Genomic DNA, 23,588 nt, shown 5'->3' with positions numbered 1-23,588 from the left:
TCTTTCCTATGCACCACAGCAGACCTTCAGTGCAGTGACTGGCAGTGGCATGAGGTGGGGTCCAAGGCGTTGTGAAAAATGGAGCACGTCTGCATATTTTTTTTGTCATTTTATTTTTATTTAGCATAAACATGTCTGCATTTTTAGGCCGCACACCTGAAGGTGGCATTGTGGTGTGAACAGGGAACAAAGAAAATAATTGTTTTCTCTGTGCCCTATTAGTGAGCCTGCATTGATCTGTGAGGATTAGCGTAGGTCACCCCTTGTGGTATAAATGTGCCTTTACTGTATGGAAACGCATCTATGTGCTGAAGTTCATGTTTTCAAAGGCCCCAATGACACCTTTGCATTACCACGTCTGCTACAACCTTCACAAAAATGTAAATATGTGCTAAAAGAAACATGCTAAGAGAAATGCTGACTAAAATAATATAAGCTACACAGGTTTGCGCAGCACATACCGTATTTATTGGCGTATAACACGCACTTTTTCCTCCTAAAAATGGAGGAAAAAGTAACAGTGCGTGTTATACACCGATATAAAAAAAAAAAAGTCCAGGAAGCAGCGCCGAGAGGTAGAAGGGGGCGGGCAGCGCCGAGGAGAAGGAAGGACGCGCTGTCATTGGTAGTCCCGCCTCCTATGCCAAAATCTATCATAGGCGCCGGGACTTCCGTTGACAGCGTGTCCTTCCTTCTCCTCGGCCCCGCCCGCCCCCTTCTACCTCTCGGTGCTGCTTCCTGGACTTTTTTTAAAAGTGATTCGGATAGTGTCACTGGCGAGGCTGCAATTACGGGCACTGGCGAGGCTCCAATTATGGGCACTGGTGAGGCTGCAATTTTGAGCACTGGTGCTGGCGAGGCTGCATATATGGGCACTGCGCTGGCGAGGCTGCATATATGGGCACTGCGCTGGCGAGGCTGCATATATGGGCACTGCGCTGGCGAGGCTGCATTCGTGGGCACAGCGCTGATGAGGCTGCATGCGTGGACACAGCGCTGATGAGGCTGCATGCGTGGGCACTGGTGAGACTACATTTGATTAAAAAAAAAAAAAAATGTTCTGAGTTCAAAGCTGTTTATTTTAAATTTCAGCTTTTTTCCTGAAATTTCTCCCCTAAAATTTAGGTGCGTGTTATACGCCGATAAATACGGTATTTATATTATTTCATTCACAACACACTCACAACAAGGGAGTGATCAGTGCTAGCGGCATCCTAAAATTTACACCACCATAGATTGCTTGCAGTCCCATTTAAATTTATGAGAAATGCTGACTAATTTACAGACATGGATTATGCACACAGATCCAAGAGCATAGCCGTCACTGGCTGCATGCTTTTTCTGAGTCACGGTCTCATAAACAAGCAATATTTATTTCCTTCTGCAGTGAGTGTGTCTGTCGCTTCGTCTTTGTTCTCCAATCATGCAAAACTTGTTTATTAATTCCTTTAATGTCGGCTGTGTAATGAGTAATCCTGATTTATATGATGCTGATATTTTGAGCTTGGCTTTGTCTTGTGCTGTTCTTCACCAACCCTCCCATTCTGCTTTGCTGCACCCTCCAGGGGATAATAAGCTGACAGCCACAGAAGACGGGGATTTGGAAATGTCACCTCAGTCTTTTTGTGTGATCTCACTGTGGTATCCACACTTCACCGACACACTGTCACTGCTCCAAAAACTGCAGCGCCATACACTAAAGCTGTGAGAGTTTTTAAAGAGACCCAGTCACCAGAACATTGATTTCAACAAAAATATTCACATATTAGATGTGCATTTAATGTGTTGTATTTATGTATGTATGTATGTATGTATGTATGTATGTATGTATGTATGTATGTATGTATGTATGTATGGTATTTACCTGTAAAAGCCTCCCTTGTGTAGACATGCGAAAGCCCCGAGACTGCTGTTGGGTGTCGCCATCTTGGATGTAATGTCACAGTCCAAGTAGACTCAGAGCTGTCATTCAAGTGACACACTATAATATTCCCCTTTACTCCTCCCCCAGAGCTATATAAAAAGTTATGCATGGGGAGGTGATGTGATGGAGAGCAGCTGGGCCAGTACAGGCACTGGTGCGCAGTCATGTTGGAACAGGAAGGGGCCACTCACAAACTGTTCCCACAAAGTTGGGAGCATGAAATTGTCCAAAATGTCTTGGTATGCGGACGCCTTAAGAATTCCCTTCACTGGAACTAAGGGGCCAAGCCCAACCCCTGAAAAAAAAACCCCACACCTTAATCCACCCTCCACCAAATGATAAGGACCAGTGCACAAAGCAAGGTCCATAAAGACTTCTTGTCAAACATCAGTGCCTGACCTCACAAATGCGCTTCTGGAAGAATGGTCAAACATTCCCATAGACACACTCCTAAACCTTGTGGACAGCCTTCCCAGAAGAGTTGAAGCTGTTATAGCTGCAAAGGGTGGGCCAACTCAATATTGAACCCTACGGACTAAGGCTGGGATGCCATTAAAGTTCATGTGCGTGTAAAGGCAGGCGTCCCAATACTTTTGGTAATATAGTGTATCTTATCCTTCCATTATATCCATCTACCAATCTCTCTCTCGCCCTCCATCATTTCGCTCTATCAGATCCAGGGGTGTCCAACCTGTGGCCTAAGACTGCTATGAATGCAGCTCAACACAAAATCATGAACTTACCTAAAAATGTTGATTTTGTTTAAAGTTATTGGTAAAAATGTGAAAAACGCATGCGGCCGAAGATAAATTTTACAGCGTCTCTACTGGAGTTTTATCTTCCTAAAGTAAAATCTTCCACTCTTCACAATCACGCCTTATTCAGGTCATGAGTTTTCGGCATCACCTATATTTGTGAGCGACTATTTTCAAGGATGAAGCACATGAAGGGTAAAATTATAATCAAAATATCCGATGGGCAAGTTGAGAATTCATTGAGAATTGCTACTTCATTCATCTAATCAGATATTGGTTTTATGTTGCCCTCTTTTACTTTTATAATAAAAAATATTACAAAAAAATGGAAGTTTTATTACTCAGATAGGTAAATTATTTATATCAGTGGACGGCCCGATTTTTTTTTGCTGATCAGCTATCCTTATTGTTAGTGTATACTATATGAGGCCCAAGACAATATCTCTTCTTCCAATGTGGCTCAGGAAGGTCAAAAGTTTGGACACCCCCAATCTAATCTATTCATCTCTATCTTTTAGATCATATCTATTATATCCTTCAATCTCTCCATTCATTCATATCGCTCTCTCTCTCTCTCTCTCCCTCCCCATCTCTCTCTCTAGTCTCTCTTTCCATTATATCAATCTCACTCTCCATATATATTGGTCCATCTTTCAGCTGTCATCATGGTACAGCTCTGCAGATTTTAGAAATGATGATCTGAGTAAGGTGTGTGGGAGTTGCAGTAAGAAAAACTAATGATGTGCCATTTTTAAGTCTTCCCCCAGTTTTGTGATGTTTTCTGTCAACTTATCCTGTGAGAATGCAATGGGAAGATGAGTAGAGACCAACAGAAGAATGCAGCAAGCGTATCGGGATTACTCATTACACAGCCAGCTTAAAAAGTACAGCGTAAACAAGTGCAACATGGCATCTTCTAGCAACAGCTGCAATACTGGAGGAAAGATACATCAAGAGGTCTTTCCAGAACAGCCAACTTGGCTCTAAAGCCACAGGAGCTAAAGTTCCAGCATGCTCTGCCAACCAGACCTAGATGGCCCAGCCTGGTCTGGAAGCTTTTTCCATTATATCCCCTGTTGCAATGACCTAACAGGAAGTGAGAAAAGATTACATACAAAAACACTATACAGGCAGTCCCAGAGTTACAAACATTTGACTTAAGCCCCGTACACACGTACCGATCGTCGGCCGAACGATCGGCCGTCTTTTGTCCCCAGGCTGTCGTGTCTGTTGAAAAGTGCAAAAGACTGCACAAGAATTTTGTCCGCCGACTACAGCCGACTGCAGAAGTGATGTCATGTGATGGTTAACTTTCCCTGTGTTTTTTCTTTTCTGAGCATGCCCAGTCTTGCAAATCTGCTGTCTGTTGGCCGAATTCTGTATTGACTTGCGAACAATTGGCCGTTCTGGTGTCGACATACAAAAATTTTAATGCTTGCACAACAGATTCTTTTCGGCCGAAAGTGCGCTGTCGGCAGCATCATACTAACAAGCCGAAAATCGGCCGATCGTTCGTCGGCCGAAGCTTTTCGGCCGACAATCTGCACGTGTGTACGGGGCTTTACATACGGCTCATACTTACAAAAACGGAGGGAGACAATAGGAAGTGGGAAAAAACCTCCCCCTAGAAAGGGAAATTCACTCCTGTAAGAGCTATCATGGGAAAAGGGTGCCTTCATCACCAATCCTTGTTTCCACAATAACCCAAATTTTTCAAAACCCAAAATGTCACAGGGAGAGAAAGGGAGGTGAAATCTTCTAAACAGGGGTACAGGCAGCAAACAAAACAAACATCACAGGGGTGTTAATCCTTCCCTATGCTATCCAAAAAAAAAAACTTACAAAATATTTTTTTTGGCTGTACCTGTTTCAACTTGGATTTAATTTCAACTTGAGAAACTACAGCCTGCTCACTTAATTTTTAATAAAAACATCTTTGCCATTCTGAAGCTTCCCTCCAACCACATTGCATATGATTTTATATATACTGAGATTCTGCCCTCATCCAGCCTACTCCAGCTCTGCACTTCTCATTGGCTGTCCTATGACTCATCCCCCCTCCCTTGCTGACAAACTCTCACAAGAGTGAGAGAGAGCTGTGATGGCAACCCTTGGCACCCCAGATGTTTTGGAACTACATTTCCCATGATGCTCATGCACTCTGCAGTGTAGTTGAGCATCATGGGAAATGTAGTTCCAAAACATCTGGGGTGCCAAGGTTCGTCATCACTGGCCTAGGCTAATGACCAGACAAGAGGAAGTGGGCTGTATAAGGTATTTAGTGGCAGATAAAAAATGTTTTACTATCCAAAGTTAAAACAACAAGGGTAGAGGATTTAATAGATGGAAAGATGAAAAATAATCACTGAAGAGCACGTTTAAGAACACACCTTCAGAACCTATCTTGTTTCTAACCTGGGAACTGCCTGTACTAGCCTTTAAAGAAAACCTGTGCTGAGTGAAATGTGTAGGCTTCCCCTGTTGGACCTCTTCTGAGCATGCTAGTTATCTGTCTGTTATGCTGACCTGCTGGTTTCAGTATTTTCTAAGTCAGAGATCTGGAATGAGTATGATAATCAGGAGCTGTGACATCACTTTGCACATATTTGTTTGGGGTCACGATGTCAGAAATTATATAAACCATCAGCCAGCATAAAAGCAGCCTCCATATTTCTTTCCTTTCTAAATATAACCGTCACCTTACCTTCACCATCTCTTCTAGTCTTCCCAGACGTATGCTGCCTTCCATCATCTTTGATAAGACTCCATGCTTTTCTGCTTCCAAGCCTTTAGCCTAAAACAAAGAATCATCATGATAAGAGATGGCTTGTTCTGAAATGCAAAGGGACACACCTGACATCTGGACATGGTATAGACGGAATATTTACTGTATAGAAAACATCTCCAGGCCAGCAGTTACTACTTGATTTTCTAATGCCTGGAATGGAACTGAATGGAGTTTGCTATGGAAAACAGTTAGTCCTTATTCACATGGGCAATGACATACATGCAATTATATAGAAATGCGTGTAATGATTTTAAATTGTATAATACACGCTGGGTATTTAGTTGCATTCAGGTTAGAAAAAGAATAGAAATCTGTGTGTCCAGAGGCAGATCAGATACTCTGAACACATCTAAACTGGAAAATAAAAGTGAATTTGAGGCCCATGTGAATAAGGCCTTATTCTCGCACTCTTATGCATACCCTCTCTCTCACGCTTGCTCTCTGTCTCATGCACACTCAATCTCTTGCACGTTCTCCTTCTCTTGGCCTCTCTCTTGCAGATGCCATCTCTTTTACTCTCCCTCTCACTCACACATCTTCTCTTTGTCTTGTGCTCTCTCTCTTGCTCTCTATCGCACACTCTGCCTCTTTCTTTTATCGCCTGCTTACACACTCCCTCTCTTCCTCTTGACCATTCCCGTTTCCTTCTCTCCTCTACTCTATCACCTGGTCTTTCTCCTGCTCGCTGTCACATACCCTCTCTTTCACTTGTGTATGCTCTTTTACTCTCTCATTCTCCTCTTTGTCTGCTCTCACGCATTTCCTTTCTCATTTCTTTCTCCCAATTGCTTTATATCAGGCTCTCCTTATTTTGCTTGCCCTCGCTTTCCATCTCTCCTTCTCCAGCCCTCTCTCACACACCTTCTCTTGCTTTTAATGCGTTTTTTTCTATTCTGCTTTCTTTCATGCATACCCTCTCGCTCTCTCGCCTGCTCTCTCTCACACCTGTTTTTTCTCTAGCGCACATCCTCTGTCTTGTTCCTTCCTCATCTCGCCTGCGCTCTTTCATGATTAATAGGGTCTCTCTCTTTCGCCTGCTCTTGCTCTTCTTTCCCTGTATCCCTCTCCTTCTCCCTCTATCACACATTGTTTCTCTTGCAAAGACTCTCCCTCTCCTACCTGCTCCATATACTCTTTGCCCTCTCTCCCTTTCTCTCACCTGCTCACTCTCACACACCTTCTCTTTAGATTGTGCCTGATCTTCTCTCTTGATTTCGCCTTCTTTCTCTCACCTGCTTCCCCTTGCACATTTTCTGTTGCTCTCTCTGCTTTTGCCTACTCTCTTGCACACATACTCTCACTCCTGCTCTCTCTTACCCCCACCCCTTTCTCTTGCCTGCTCTCTTATGCTTCTTCTTTTACCTGCTCTCTCACTCTTCATTCTCCCCTTCAGTCACCTATTCCCCCCCTTTGCACATTTTCGGTCGCTCTGCTTTTGCCTACTCTCTTGCACATACGCTCACTCCTTTCTCTTTTACACCCTCTCTCTCGCTCTTCTTCTCTTGCGCTTCTTCTTTCACCTGTTCTCTCACTCTTCATTCTGTCCTTCCCTGACCTGCTCCCCTTTCCACATATTCTGTCACTCTATCTTCTTCTTTCACCTAATCTCTTGCATATACTCTCACGTCTGGTCTCTCTAACCCTCCCCCCACCCTTTTCTCTTTTGCACCCTCTCTCTCTCTCTCGCACTTCTTCTCTCGCCTGCTCTCTCTTACGCTTCTTCTTTCACCTGCTCTCTGGCTCTTTATGCTCTCCTTCCCTCACGTACTACCCCATGCACATTTTCTGTCGCTCTCTCTCCTTCTTTCACCTGCTCTCTTGCATATACGCTCACTCCTGCTCTCTCTCACCCCCTCCCCACCACCCCTTTCTCTTTTGCATGCTCTCTCTTGCCTGCTCTCGCTTATGCTTCTTCTTTTGCCTGCTCTCTCACTCTTCATTCTCCCCTTCCCTCACCTGCTCCCCTTTGCACATTTTCTGTTGCTCTCTCTGCTTTTGCCTACTCTCTTGCACATACGCTCACTCCTTTCTCTTGCTCTTCTACTCTCCTTCCCTCACCTGCTCCCTTTTGCACATTTTCTGTCGCTCTCTCCTTCTTTTGCTCTCTTACCCGCCCCCCCCCCCAACCCCTTTCTCTTGCTCTTCTTTTCTTATGCTTCTTCCCTCACCTGCTCCCCCTTGCACATTTTTGGTCGCTCGCTTTCCTTTTTTTTTTGCCTGCTCTCTTGCACATGCTCTCACTTTTGCGCTCTCAACCCCCACCCCTTTCTCTTTTACACCCTTCCCTCTCGCTCTTCTTCTCTTTGCGCTTCTTCTTTCACCTGCTCTCTCATTCTTGATTCTCTCCTTCCCTGACCTGCTCCCCTTTCCACATTTTCTGTTGCTCTCTCTTTCTTTCGCCTAATCTCTTGCATATACTCTCACGCATGCTCTCTCTAACCCTCCCCCCACCCCTTTCTCTTTTGCACCCTCTCTCTCGCTTCTTCTTCTCTCTTACGCTTCTTCTTTCACTTGCTCCCTGGCTCTTTATGCTCTCCTTCCCTCACCTGCTACCCCTTGAACATTTTCCAACGCTCTCTCTCCTTCTTTTGTCTGCTCTCTTGCATATACTCTCACTCCTGCTCCCTCTCACCCCCCCACCCCTTTCTCTTTAGCGCCCTCGCTCTCACTCTTCTTCTCTCACCTGCCCTCTCACTCTTCTTCTCTCACCTGCCCTCTCACTCTTCTTCTCTCACCTGCCCTCTCACTCTTCTTCTCTCACCTGCCCTCTCACGCTTCTTCTCTCACCTGCCCTCTCACGCTTCTTCTCTCACCTGCCCTCTCACGCTTCTTCTCTCACCTGCCCTCTCACGCTTCTTCTCTCACCTGCCCTCTCACGCTTCTTCTCTCACCTGCCCTCTCACGCTTCTTCTCTCACCTGCCCTCTCACGCTTCTTCTCTCACCTGCCCTCTCACGCTTCTTCTCTCACCTGCCCTCTCACGCTTCTTCTCTCACCTGCCCTCTCACGCTTCTTCTCTCACCTGCCCTCTCACGCTTCTTCTCTCACCTGCCCTCTCACGCTTCTTCTCTCACCTGCCCTCTCACGCTTCTTCTCTCACCTGCCCTCTCACGCTTCTTCTCTCACCTGCCCGCTCACGCTTCTTCTCTCACCTGCCCGCTCACGCTTCTTCTCTCACCTGCCCTCTCACGCTTCTTCTCTCACCTGCCCTCTCACGCTTCTTCTCTCACCTACCCTCTCACGCTTCTTCTCTCACCTAACCTCTCACGCTTCTTTTCTCAACTGCCCTCTCACGCTTCTTCTCTCAACTGCCCTCTCACGCTTCTCCTCTCACCTGCCTTCTCACGCTTCTTCTCTCACCTGCCCTCTCACGCTTCTTCTCTCGCCTGCTCGCTCACGCTTCTTCTCTCACCTGCTCTCTCACGCTTCTTCTCTCACCTGCTCTCTCACGCTTCTCCTCTCACCTGCCTTCTCACTCTTCTTTTTTCACCTGCTCTTGCGCTCTTCATTCTCTCCTTCCATCACCTACTCTCACTCTTACACAGCCTCTACTCCTCTTGCATCTTTTCTCCCTCTCCTGCTCTCGCTCATGCATAGTCTTTCTTGCTCCCTCTCTCCCCTTCTCTGGCCTTCTATCTCTTGTGCATTTTCACACATTCGCCATCACTTCTCAAGCTATTTTAAAACTAGAAATATCCTTTAATTTCTACTTTTTAAACACTTCTTCTGATAATACCTGAAAAGCATTTTATGTTCAACTTTTTAAACTGCAGTGTGAAAAAACTAGGATATAAGAAAAATGAAAAACCCGTGGCTATCTGTCTAGGCAACACATTTTCACCTTAAAGGACATCTCTGCCCCATGGATGACACGGAAATCACAGAGTGGCATTAAGAGACAAGCAAGCTTTGATGTCCTGCGGGGATAGCTTGAAAGCTACAGAAAGAAGTAAATAATTCACTAATAACTTAATTGTTGGGAAACTGGCAGGCTCTCTGTACAGAACACGGTGGAGATAACCACTCACTGAAGAGTCCAATAGCTTATTTTCTATATTTTGAGAATATTAGATGCATTCATATTTCAAGGAAGATCTGCAAAATATAGATCGGAAAAATATTTATTGCTAGACTCCAGGCAAAGAAATTTTTATAATAATGCATTGGCAATCCCTTGCCTTTCCTGCATTTCCGGTTTCATTTATCAGTATTTCAGCAGAAGGGTCATAAAACCTCTTCAAAAGGTATTTGATATATGATAGGCAGCAATTTCCATTTTCCACGACCAGTTACTGGTGCCTGCTCTCCGCGAGCAAGCAACCAGTTATTTACAGTGCAACTGAGGTTCGGCTTACATCCTTTCTGACCATGGTGGGGATTATTTGGCATCTGCTTCTGACCGCTTGTTTACATGTAAATTGATAGAGGCTTCACCTCCCTCTTATTCTAAGATGCAGGCTGGAGGGACGTGACATGAAATTGCCAAAAATGTTAAAGGTTTGATTTAAAAAATATATTTGTATGGCAATTTAAAACAGTTTATTGATAATAATTATTTTTACTGTTTTTTTTTTTATTTATTTTTTTTATTTTATTTGGAACATGTGACCAGCAGCAGAAGACTAGCAGCTCCTCCTGCTTAGGTTTCCCTGAAGATAGGCTGGCAAATATCTGGGTCATATGACAGCTGTAGATCAATTAGGAAAAAAGTACTTAGATTTATTTATTTTTTAAATTAAAGTAATTACAGTGCAATTACATACAGAAATAAAAATGACAATGTAAATTAAACAGTGTGCGTTTAGTATCACTTTAAGCCAGCCATAGATGGATCGAATCTCGGCCAGTTCAGCAGGGCTCGGCTGAGATTCGATCCATATATGGACAGGCTGATTGTACTGAAGTAGATCCATCAATCGACTCCAGTACAACCAGCCTGCCAGATTTTTTTACTTTACTCTTACATATATATATATTAATATATATATATATATATATATATATATTAAATATACTTTACGGAATATTTTACAGAATGATTACTGCAGTAATCATTGTGTTCTGCCAGCACACAAAAGTGCTGCGGGAGGGATTTCCCCATCAACACTGACAGTGTTGGGGAAATCGAGTAGTATTCTTTCCTGCAACATGTGGTTGCAAAAAAAAAAAAAATAGGAAAATCGCATCATCTAGCCTTGGGACGTTCATGTTTTGCCCTGAGATAGGCTTTAATAAAATCTTTAAGCTTGCTCCTCCAAAAGTAACTACATAAAGTTTAAATAAAAGGTAAAAATGACAATGCATATCTCAGGAAGTAGAAAGACTTCCATCAATCAAATCTGCAGGAACTACAATATTATTATAATTGGCTTCCTTATCCATTTGATTGACATTGATACGGATTGCAATAGGCACAGAGAGGCTGCCCCATTCGCATTGTCTGTCCTGGCATGGCCCCATCATACACGAACTGTCTACAAGTTCATCCTACCTTGTGAAGGATCAGACAGGTGCACAGCTTTGACCAATCAAGCAATCCCCCTGGATTACTGCAGGAGCATTAAAGTCGGCCCACTGGACAATATCCACCTGCCCTAAAATACTACCAAGGTTGCCTTGTGCATGATCCTTCTTGTCTGTTCTCAATGACAATTCCCAACTTGCGAAGCTGAAACATTTTTGACCCATCAAAGAATATTTGACTATCAACCAGAATGACTCACAGACAAGAAGAAAGGGAGGGAAAAAAATAGAAGAGAAAGAAAAATAGACAGAAAAAAGAAAAAATAATAAAATAAAAAAAAATTTAGCAAAAAAAAAAAAAAAAGGTTAAATTTTCATTCTATTGATCTGGCCTGGATGACGACACAGTAAGATGGGAAAGTGTCTTGTCTCATCATACAAGGCGAACGAGGCTGTGAGTGCCTCTCAAATCCGCAAGATTCCCACAGGGAGCATGTTTTAGCTTCTAGGTAACCTTAAAATAGATGTGAAGGCACAGCCATCAGAAAAGATCAGACTCTGCGAGCGGAATGTCACAGGGATGGCTGCCGCTCAGGGCAGGGAGTTGCTGACTTCCATCTGTGATGTCACAATCTATTAGAAATGTTCAGCTTTACTAAGGATACAGCCTATGCAGGGCCTCTTCTGGCTGCAAAGACAAACTGAATGAGGGCAAGTAGCCAGACAATGGATCTGTATACCTATTATACAAGATAATGGCCCCTCAGATGGATTTAAAAAGGTGTAAATGGGGAAAAAAAAAAAAAAAAGTATGCATTCTAAGACCCCTTTGGCTTAAAGCTGAGCTCCGGGCAAAGAAAAATTAAATTTACCGTATATACTCGAGTATAAGCCGAGTTTTTCAGCACATTTTTTTGTGCTGAAAACGCCCCCCTCAGCTTATACTCGAGTCAAAAAAAAAAAAAAAAAAACATCCCCCGGCCGGCCCGACGTGCTTTAGATTTAAAAAGGGCTCCGCCCGGCGACGGCACATCATTGCGCATGCGCCGCTGCTGCTCGGGAAAGGCCGTACACGTTCGGCTATTCCCGGGAATAGCCGAACGTATACAAGCTATCCCGAGTGGCGGCGGCGCATGCGCAAAGACGTGTCGGCGCCATTTTTAAATATAAGGCACCTCTGGAACAGGTAGGTGAAACACAGCCGCACTACCTGCTATTATGCGGGCTGCGGGCATACTACAAGGGATGCAGTGCTGCGGGCATGGTACACCTGTACCATGCCCGCAGCACTGCATCTCCTGTAGTATGCCCGCAGCCCCGCATTCTCCTGTACAATGCCTGCAGCCCTGCAATCTCCTGTACCATGCCTGCAGCCCTGCATTCTCCAGTACCATGCCCGCAGCCCTACATTCTCCAGTAGAGAGAGAGAGAGAGAGCCCAGCGCCGATCTGAGTGTAGCACAGCAGTACTTTAATGACACACAAATTACAATGCTACTCACAAGAGGTAGATAAAAGCAGGCATCTTAAAATCAGTGGGGGGAAGTCTCTGTAGTCACATCCACGGTGGAAGGTCCGGTCAGGCGGGAGCGCTGTGATGAGGGAGGGCAGCCGATGTCCTCATGTGGGAGGCGGGGGACGTGCCGATCCTCTTTGATGTTGATGCAGCGTGGGACCGCCAGTCGGATGGGTGCAACGTCACTTCAGGAGACACCAGGGGATCAAACGGCGACGCGTTGCGGAGCTCAGCTCCACACGCTGCATCAACATCAAAGAGGATCGGCACGTCCCCCGCCTCCCACATGAGGACATCGGCTGCCCTCCCTCATCACAGCGCTCCCGCCTGACCGGACCTTCCACCGTGGATGTGACTACAGAGACTTCCCCCCACTGATTTTAAGATGCCTGCTTTTATCTACCTCTTGTGAGTAGCATTGTAATTTGTGTGTCATTAAAGTACTGCTGTGCTACACTCAGATCGGCGCTGGGCTCTCCCTCTCTCTCTCTTCTTGGTATCTTACAGGGTTACTTCACCCTTTACAAGCCTGCAGCCATCCCAGTGTACAGCCACCGGATCGCCCCCCAATTTCTGCCCACAGTTGACACTGCTGCAGTTACCCACACTGTCTGATTGCGCCAACTTTTTTCCCCCCATCTGCCTACATTCTCCAGTACCATGCCCGCAGCCCTGCATTCTCCTGTACTATGCCCGCAGCCCTGCATTCTTCTGTATTATGCCCGCAGCCCCGCATTCTCCTGTACCATGCCCACAGCCCCGCATTCTCCTGTACCATGCCCACAGCCCCGCATTCTCCTGTACCATACCCACCGCCCTGCATTCTCACCCTAGGCTTATACTCGAGTCAATCATTTCTCCCATTTTTTTGTGGTAAAATTAGGGGCCTTGGCTTATACTCAGGTCGGCTTATACTCGAGTATATACAGTAAAATAAATTCTCCAATAGCCACAAAGGATTTAGGCCTCTTACACACGATACTTCTGTTTGAGCATCTCCTTTTTCAGTCGTAAATTTCAGGCGTATTTGTCTTATAGAAATTTGCGCATTCGCGTCTTCCTCGCAAATGTATTCTCGCGTTCTTGTAAAATATGCAAATTAGCATATTTCAGATCAACAGTATGTTCGTATGCGTTCATTTGTTCGCAATCTCGCGGATTTGCGAGCATTAGACATAATTTACTGTCCAAAAATGCAGATTTTTCTATTTTGTTCTTACTGAAGAATGCACGGCGCTCATTTACACGCCTGTGTGCATAGACACATTACAATGAATGGGCTGTATTTTAGCTCAGAAAAAAAAAAAAAAAAAAAAAAAAAGCTGTACTGAGCTTTTTTAAGCTGCAGTGTGCAACAGGCCTTACTGTAAATGTACTTTGTGTGCAACAAATGCATTTGCAAATCCAGTTTTAAGTTTGTAAAATAGAAGTGACATCATCACTGTGCTGTACACAGCTTGTGCAGAAAGTATAGCTGTGGGAGGGAGCCAGCAGGCTCCACCCACTACACTAAAACTATAGGAGGGGGAGGAGACAAGACCAGACACCCTGTACAAGGAGAGAGCAGCAGCAACCAGTCTTTATTACAGGAAGCTATCGCACAGAGGTAATGTTTTACACTGGATTGCTGCACAGATGTAGAAGAAATACACAAAGCACACCAATATGCCACAAGGAGGATGCTTGAACTGAAGGCAGTCTGTACAATAACCACTTGCCAACCAGGCAAAGTGGTTATAAATAGACAAAGGACATCCTCGGTTGGCAGTGGAATATGTCGGTCGGCAATATGCCATATCCTTGGTATTGTTTTTTTTCAGCTGGCAATTCAACCAATAAAAGTGGTCCCAGCGGCCTATTCACTGCAGGATCACTTTTAGAAACAGCACTAGGATCAATGTTTTTTTTTGTAAAGGATTTGCTTTACATTGTAGAGGAGAGATGTGGGGTCTTATTAACCCCACATCTCTCCATAAAGAGGACCTGTCCCTGCTTATTTCTATCACAACAGATGTGACACATTCCTTGTGATAGGAATAAAAGTGATCCAAAAGGGGGAAGTGTGAAAATAAAAAAAATGCAATAAAAAATACATACATTTTAAAAGCACCCTCGTCCACCGTGCTGGCGCGCAGTGGTGAACGCATACATAGGTCACACCCACATATATAAATGGTTTTCAAACCATACATGTGAAATATAGTATATAGATCTCCTCTGTAACCCTATAAACTAGTAACCTAACCTGTAAAAAATGTTTTAAGCGTCACCTGTGGAGATTTTTAAGTACTGTAGTTTGCCACTATTCCACAAGTGTGCGCAATTTTAGAGCCTGACATGTTGAGCATCTATTTACTCGGCGTAAAATCTTTATATTTTACAAAAAAAATTCTCTAGGGTCTCTGCTACGTCACTAGCCTGTGAGGCTCTGGGGAGCGAGCGCGCGCCGCCGGAGGCGCGCGCCCGCTCCCGCGCGGTCACAGACCCCCCCGCTCGGCGATCGTCGGTGAAGAGGGAGAAAGGCAAGCGGCTGATGTAAACAAGCCGCCTGTCATTCTCCCCGGTGTAGGAATAGTGATTATACGGTTCTACTATGTAGGACCGTTGATCACTGTTCCTACACCTCAAGCCACAGCCAATCACAGTTAGAATCACGCCCCTAGGGACACACATCCCGCCCTCTCAAAAAAGTTAACCCCTTCACTGCGAGTGTAATTTTACAGTAACAGTGCATATTTATAGCACTGATTACTGTAGAAATGTCACTGGTAACCCCAAAAGTGTAAAAAATGCCAGTCAAGGGTCCGATCTGTCCGCCGCAGTACCGCAAATATTTCCCTTTGTTAGTAAACGCGATAACTTTTGCGCAAACCAATCAAAATACGCTTTTTGCGATTTTTTTTACCAAACATATGTAGCATAAAACAAATTGGCCGAAAATGTTAAAAAATTTTGATTTTTACATTTTTTTTTTGGGGAATCTCATAAAAAAAATGTGAAAAATATTGTTATTTTTGCAAAATTGTCGCTCTTTTTTTGTTTATAGCGCATGATCAAAAAATCGCACAGGTGATCAAATACCACCAAAAGAAAGCTCTTTTTGTGGGAAAAAAAGGACGTCAAATTAGTTTAGGTAAAGCGTTGCACGACCGCGCAATTGTCCGTTAAAGTCACGCAGTGCCGAATCGCAAAATAGGGCCCTGGTCAGGAAGGAGGTAAAATCTTCCGGGGCTTAAGTGGTTAAAATATATATATATATATATATATATATATATATATATATATATATATAAATAATGTTTGGGGGTTCCAAGTAATTTTCTAGCAAAAAAACACAGATTTTTACATTTATGAGAGAAGTGTCAGAAATGGCCTGGTAGGCAAGTGGTTATAAAGTCAGAAGTTTTTTTTTTTATCCAAATGCGTTCTTTGCATTAGGATAAAAAGCCTACTGTGTGCAGCAGCCCCCCTCAGCCCATCTCTATCTAGCGATGATGCAGGAGTGTCTCGGCTGCCCGAGACTCTCCCTCCTGATTGGCTGAGGCGGCAGCAAGGCGCCATTGGCTCCTACTGCGATCAATAAATTTAGTGAGCCAATCAGGAGAGAGGGTAGGGGGTGGCAAGCCAAACCGTGGCCCCATGTCTGAATGTACATGGGGAGCTGCGGCTTGGCTCGGGTGCCTCCATCATAGCAAGCAGCTTGCTGCAGGGGAACTCAACAGGAGGGAGGGGCCAGGAAAGCTGAAGAGGAAGATACGGGCCACTCTGTGCAAAACCAGTGCACAGAGCAGGTAAGTATAACAAGTTTGTTATTTTTAACCAAAAAAAACAGATTTTACAATCACTTAAAGGGGGCTCATCTGGTCACTAAGTGATTTGTGACTACAAAGGCTTATATAGAGTACAGAGCAAAGAATTAGTAAAACAAAGGTGCACTTTCCACATACCACGTGTATGAGCTGGTCCCTTTCTCCAGCGATATTTTCTGCAAGAGTGATAAGATTGGCCAGATACTGGTGAGCCGTCACCTCCTTCTCCATGGAATCCTCCAACTCCTGCCTAAGTTGGCCGACCCTCCTCTTCATCTTCCTGAACGACATAAACAGTGTAAAACCACTTTTCTTTACTGATTAATACCAAATAATCAACAGTTTTCATCAATGCAAGCATCTAGCCCCCTACATTGAAGATTAAAAAAAAAAATTAATGTGGAGATTTCCTTTAACAATCCAACGGTATGCAGCAGGGTGAGGAGTGGACTCTTCACTGATTTGGTCTCTTGCATGTAGTGTATCTACAGGATGTATATTGTACTCCCACTTCCCTAATTGTCAGGCAGATATAGGTGATATCAGGTGGTGGTAATAAAACTAGCATTATACGTAAAGATGTCATGATTATAGCTTTTAGAGCAAAACAAAAGGATAAGTTCAACTCTTAAAAAATAATAATAAATGCTAATTTTTTTGCAGGTAAAAAAAAAATAAAAAAAAATTGCATTTATTATTTTAAGGAACCTGCAGAGCATTGGACCTGTGATCAGCAGATTGTGGGTGCAGTCTCAGGCTCCTGCAGACTGTCAGCATAGCTGTCCGCTCGTATCTCGTATGGTCAGGCAGTTACCTGAGAGCAGGAAAGTCAACGGACTATAAGAACGCTTACCAACCCTCTCATAGTTTATTGAGAACTATAAGTCATCAGCGGCAATTGCTGATGGCACTTGTAGGCATTTATTCACAGGAAACAGTCATGTGGGCGGGGCCGCGTTGGTTTCAAATTGTAAACGTAAATCCTTCAAGTTCATACTGGGGCAACATGTCAGGCGACTTAGCCGCCTGACAAGTCGCGCTCCATTCAGTGCAATGGAACGGTTCTAATTGGATCAACTCAAGTCGCTCAGACTTAGAAAAAGGTTCTTCCACTACTTTGGGGGAGACTTGCATTGACTTCTATTAGAGAAGTTGTTTGCAGGCCACGCTGAAATTGCACTGCACGGGGCCCCGAGCCTAAGGCTACGTTCACATGTTAGCATAACGGATCGCGGGCAGAACACCGCGATTCTGCCCGTGATCCGGAAATCATTGCAAATGGCGGGACGCCTGTGCGTTGCCGTTGATTTGCATTGGCACCCCAAACGCTGTGCGATGTTGCCGCGATTTCCGCCTGCAAACAAAATCGCGGGTCGCATGACGCCCAAAAAAGGTACAAGAGCTTCTTTGGGGCGTCATGCGACCCGCGATTTTGTTTGCGCAATGTTACCGTGATTTGGCAGGCGGAAATCGCGGCAACATCGCACAGCGTTTGGGGTGCCATTGCAAATCAACAGCAACGCACACAGGCGTCCCGCGATTTGTGATGATTTCCGGATCGCGGGCAGAATCGCAGTGTTCTGCCCGCGATCCGCTACGCTAACATATGAACATAGCCTTAGTGTGGGGAGAGAATCCCCCGCCAGCTGTCACAGGATGGGGGGGGGGGGGGGATCAGTAGGCAAAGGCTGCAGATGAGGGAATCTATTATATATTCCACCCGAAAAACAGGTGGAACATGTAATATGTTCCAAAGGTAAACTATTTCTTAAAGACTAAAATAAAAATGTAGGAGCCGGCAGGCCCATTATTGTAGAAGAGACATTCAATATAAATGTAATGTGCAGCTCAGGGTACATTTTTGGCATTTTGCCTGCGTTCCTAGCTGAATGGAACACTGTGACTTTCCAGGAGTTGTGTCATCTTGTGCCAACCAGTCAAGACGGCTAATGTCCCAGCATCTGGAAGAAGCTGTTAAATACAAAGAACCCCACAGACGCTGGCCATAGGTAAGCTGCACTTTAACTGTTCTCTTACAATGCAACTACTTTTACTGCTCTATTTATTAAAAACACACACACGTTCCCGAGAAGGATGACAGAATACAGGATTTCTATGTGCACAGAGCAGTGCACATGACTGCAATTTATGTGCATTGCTCATTACAAACAAATGGAAATGGGGGGGGGGGGTGGAGGGAGGAGGGGTTCAGGAGCTCCTGGAGGAAGGTAGAAGGGGGGGGGGGGGAAGCACAGCAAGAATTTAATGAAAAATTGATTCAGGGTCATGGATTATTTTTGGAGCATAAGGAATGTGACTATGCATATACCATACATGGTTAAAGTGGTTCTAAAGCCTAAACATTTTTTACCTTAATGCATTCTTTGCATTAAGGTAAAAAATGTATAGGTATTAGCATACCCCCTCAGCCCCCATTTTACTTACCTGAGCCCTCATTTGATCCAGCGCCGTGCACGTCTGCAGCTCTTCTCTTCCTCCACTTCTGGGTCTAGCCGGCTTTGCTGGGGCACTGGGAACCATTGGCTCCCAGTGCTGTCACTCAAAGGCAGTGACGAGGGAGCAGGGGAGAGGTGGAGTCCCACTGTCTGTGCCAATGGACGCAGCAGCGGGGCTCGGGAGCGAGCATGCACAAGTAACCCCATGGGAAGCGGCTTCCAATGGGGGCACTGGACAGAGAAGAGGGGCCAGGAGTGCGGGCGGGGATCCAAGAAGAGGATGCCCACAATCGCTCTGTGCAATTCCATTGCATAGGCATATTTTTTTATTTTAACTTTACAAATCTCCCCTGGAAGTAGCGATTCTCTGGTGATCTTCGCTTGCTCCTGTGTCCTGTGCCGAGAGCCTGCCCTACTGCACTGTGAACACATGAGGTCAGCCGCTCGGCTTGGGTGCCATTCAGAGAATGCTTTGCATTTTATCAATGAATGCAAAGCATTCTCTGATTGGGCAAGGTGGTGACATCAGGCTCTCTGCCTCGTCCAATCAGAGATCACTCTTCATTCTTTTAGAAAATTAAAAACATTCTCTAAATGGAGCCTGTGCCTAGCGGTTGACCTTCTGTCTTCACCGTGTAGCCGGTCGGCATGGGACCCACAAACAAGTGAAGATCACTAGAGTAGCAGGGCCCACTACAGTGATCTCCAGCTTCCAGGGGCTTTGGCCAGTTATAGTTTATGCATAGTCACATTGGTCCAAGCTGGACCAATGTAATTGTATACAATATCTATACCTGGAATTATTCTTTAACACCATCCTGATAAGAATATACACAAACTGATCTCTTTTAATACATGAAAAGACTGTACAACCCCCTCTCTATTTGAATACACCTTACATTTGATTACAACTCTGCCCCAAGGTACCTTACCAATCTTGTCTCCAAATATTACCCAAATTGGGCTCTCTGCTTCTCCCAAGACCTTCTGCTCTCTAGCTCCCTCGTCTCCTTCCCCATGCTTGTCTCCAGGACTTCCCCAGAGCCTCCCCCATCCTCTGGAACTCCTTACCCCAATCTGTCCAGCAATCTACGACTCTGCCCACTTTTAGGCGATCCCTGAAAACGTTTTTTCATTGCCGATACTGATATTTTGGCCAATGCATATCAGTCGGCCCGATATGGGCCGATATTTTTGTACATTTAAAAAAAAATTATTATTTTTTATTTTTTTGACAGGTACTTTTGTGGAGGGATCTGGGGGTCTAAAAGACCCCAAACCCCTCCTCTGCACTTAAAAGCATTTAAAACGCCAAGTTTGGCTGTTTTGAATGCTGTCATTTTTTTAAGACAGTACCTGGAAGTGATGTCACTCATGACATCACTTCTGGATTTTTGCATGGAGACCCGATCAGAGCCGAATGCGGCTTTGATCGGGTCTTCGGCGGCCATGCAGGCTGGTTGCCCGGGTCTCCCGGTGGGACGGGAGACCTGGGCGTGCTGCGGAAGGCGGCGGGAGGGGGGGGGCAACGTCCCCTCCCGCTTCTTGTAATGACAGCTGATCGGCTTCTCAGCCACATCGGTTGTCATTACAAGACAGCTGACCGTGGGCTACGGATGCCGGTACCGGGGGTGATGCCTCTAGCTGCAGCCATCACTCCGGTACAAGCACTTTCCGAAATATCAGCAATATCGGTAACCTCCGATATATTGGGAAAAGTGCATATCGGCCCTCGATATATTGGCTTTCCCGATAATCGGTTGATCCCTAAACCAAATATTTTATTTCTCATATCAATCCCTCAAAGTTATTACCATTTGTTCCACCATCCCCTCCCTTGTAAGCTCCCAGGAGCAGGGGCCATCTAACCCTCTTGTATTGAATTGTATTGTTGTTGTATTGTCTCCCTCTATATTGTAAAGTGCTGTGCAAATTGTTTGCACTATATAAATCCTGTATAAATAAAAATAATAATAATAATAATAATAATAATAATAATAATAATAATGATAAACCCTTTGGAAAAAAGCCAACCTATTGGATTTCCGAACTGCCTCCAGCTCGGCCTCCAGCATCTTGTTGTCAGACACCAATTCATTTTTCTGGAGCAGAAGAGTCTTTTTCTGGGTCTGCAAATCTCTGATCTTGTCCATCATCTCACGCGCTTCTCTCTCGCTAGTGTCCCGCTGTTGCTGCAGTTGGCTGCCGGAAACAAGCACATCAAACGCCAAAAAATTTTATTTGTGAAACAGACACAAATGCTCATTACCCTCCAAGCAGTTCAATTTTGTTCTACATTGACTTAGAGCAAGAGAGAAAAAGATGACACGGAGAGTCATACTTTATTAAAAGAGAGTCGCACATTACCCGACAGCCTCTGTGCCAGTCAAAAAAAAAAAAAGAGAAAAAAATAAATAAAGAGCTTAAAGTGGAACCATGGGTAAAATAAAAAAATGCAATCTGTTAAGAGCATTAGCACAGCAGTCGTCGTTTTTCCTCAAAGGGCCTGGTATGAAAAAAAAAAAAAGGGGGGGGGGGGTAACCTCACACCGTTTTTTTTTCTTTTCTTTTTTATTGCCATTTCATTTCATTTCATTTCATTTCATTGTTTTGTTTTATTCAACAGTCAGTGGGGAAACCCGCTGACAGCTGATGAGTCATCGGTTGTTAAGGACGCAGGGGCTGGCTTCCCGACCCGCTCCTTACAAATCAGCTATTCCTTACACAGAATTCAGATCAATCGATACATTTTCGACAGATTCCAATTTCAATCATTCTGAAAATTTAGAATTAGTTCAAGAACTAATAAAGAAAACAAAACCAAAACGAATTGCCCATGTCTAAAAGTCGTACACAAGTCACATGTATATCATGCAGATGCGATTTTCACGTGACGTTTGAAGGTTTACATTGAAGTAATGTTGCATGAAAGTCGGACCAAAGTAGTGCAGGAACTACTTAAAAAAGTCTCTTTGACTTTAAGTTGCACGGATATGAACGGTGCTCATTGGGAAACATGGGGTGTGGTTTGTCATGCGACTGTGGAGTCCAAAGTCACATTACATGTCGCACCAGTGAGAACAGGGCCTCAAAGACTAGACTGTCCACGGGGGCCGGTCAAAAGGGACAATGCTGCCATGACAATTCACTGGAGAGCAAACAGCATAGTCACCCTGAGTGATAAAATGTTAGACAGCCGCACACCAGCTCAGCTGGTATATGTAGTAGTAAGTGGCTTCAGCCCGGCTCCATCAAGGGCAAGCCCACCAACGAGCATTAGAGTGTAGCCTGGATGGACCCGGACTGAAGCCGTTTACTACTTCAGATACGGGGTGAGCGGGTGTGCGGCGTTCAGCCGTTTTTTTACGCGGAGTTGCATAGAGCCAGGATGAGCGCTCTTATCTGCCTGCACCCACACAGGAGTCACTGGACTATTGGATGTATGTCTAGAGCAGTAGCCTACATTTTGCATGGTCAGCATTGTCACCTTGTTAAAGGAGACGGAGGCAATCAGAGACACAGTATTTGAGATATGCTTATGAGTGCTGCCCTTACAAGTCAATGCTTTCGTCATTAACTGCTGGGGTTTTAGGGCTCAATAACCGGTGCCAAAAGGGACACATTTGGCCTTTAGGCCATAATTCAAGCACCAGTGTATTAACACAATGTTTCAATCTACTCTAAGGGTCCTTTCATACTGCTCTATAGCAAAATCGTGGTAAAAACGCATATGCATTTTGCTGTGTTTCAGATGCATTTCTAGTGCGTTTTTTTGATTGCCTGTACCTGTGAAACAGGTGACTAAAAAACGCACAACGCGCTGCATTTTCCATTAACTTCAATGGGCAGCTGCTTTTTTGCACCAAAAATGTAGCATGCAGGACTTTTCAAGATGCACATTAGACAAACAAAAATAAAATTCCCAGTTCAATTTGCTAACCAGTTTGCTTACCAACCAAATTAACCTGTCTAACAGTTTGCGTCAAAACAGGGGTTTAGTTAGCACACATTTGCAAACACATGTGTAAGCTGCAGGGCCACTCCATGGCACCCTGTATTACCTGCAGTCCTAATTCTAGTGAATTTATGAGAGTCTTCACAGTGGAAGCACATGCAAGCTAATGGATAGATAGGGGGCAGGTGAGCCTGGAGTTGGCCCATCCCTCCTGAAAGGTATTTGGGGGCATAATGGAAACCCAGCCAATGGTATTACAGCAAAGGCATCCAGTATGTCCACTCACCAGTATACATTAATGTAGCGGAGAAGTAGTTTAATCTACAGGGTCTCCGCTGATAGACAGGAAAACAGGTAATAATCCCAATAGGCAGGTACAGCATGCAACAATCCAGGTAGCGTTATACCATTCTTCCCTCCCAAGGACTAGACAACACATAGGCTGGGAGTCAACAACACTTTCATTCACAGGCTTTCAGTATTTATGGGATTCCCCATGCAAGGGGCTTCCACACAGACATTCCAGGGGCTGTACAGCAGCGGACCACATGGGGGACTGAATATTTGTACCTTGAAACAGGCAGTCTCTCAATACACACCCCCTTCAGAGAGAGGTCTCCAGTCCAGACCATTGTCTGTGTGTGAATCCACACAATTAGACACAGAAACCGGAGAGAGGGGGGGGGGGGGTGGGGGAAGAAGGGCTGTAGCATTACATTACAAACACTTGGTTCTTAAAGGTATACACATGCAATAAACATAATGCCTACACGAAGGACAATATACAGTGGCTGTATTTGCCACAATTAACAACAAAGAAAATGGCCTCTGCCCCCACCTATAACTGGCCTTCATAGCAAAGAACACATGGAAGGGCAACGCACATGAGACAAACAAAAATAAAATTCCCAGTTCAATTTGCTA

General features: G+C 44.7%; 1 protein-coding gene across 1 annotated transcript in view; it reads right to left on the bottom strand.

Moving 5' to 3' along the window:
* CEP89 (centrosomal protein 89) overlaps window positions 1-23,588 on the bottom strand; it is a 154,132-nt gene that overhangs the window by 52,259 nt on the left and 78,285 nt on the right. The window contains exons 14-16 of the mRNA XM_082270407.1: window positions 20,744-20,911; window positions 16,392-16,533; window positions 5,384-5,473 (exon numbers count right to left, since the gene is read on the bottom strand). Of these exons, the coding sequence (XP_082126533.1) occupies window positions 5,384-5,473; window positions 16,392-16,533; window positions 20,744-20,911 (400 nt within the window). The remainder of the gene's footprint in view (window positions 1-5,383; window positions 5,474-16,391; window positions 16,534-20,743; window positions 20,912-23,588) is intronic.

Source organism: Pelophylax lessonae, assembly GCF_965119305.1.
Source record: "Pelophylax lessonae genome assembly, chromosome: 10".
Classification (NCBI taxonomy): Eukaryota; Metazoa; Chordata; class Amphibia; order Anura; family Ranidae; genus Pelophylax; species Pelophylax lessonae.
Note: the sequence above shows the minus strand (reverse complement) of the source record. Positions and strands in the feature narration are given on the sequence as shown.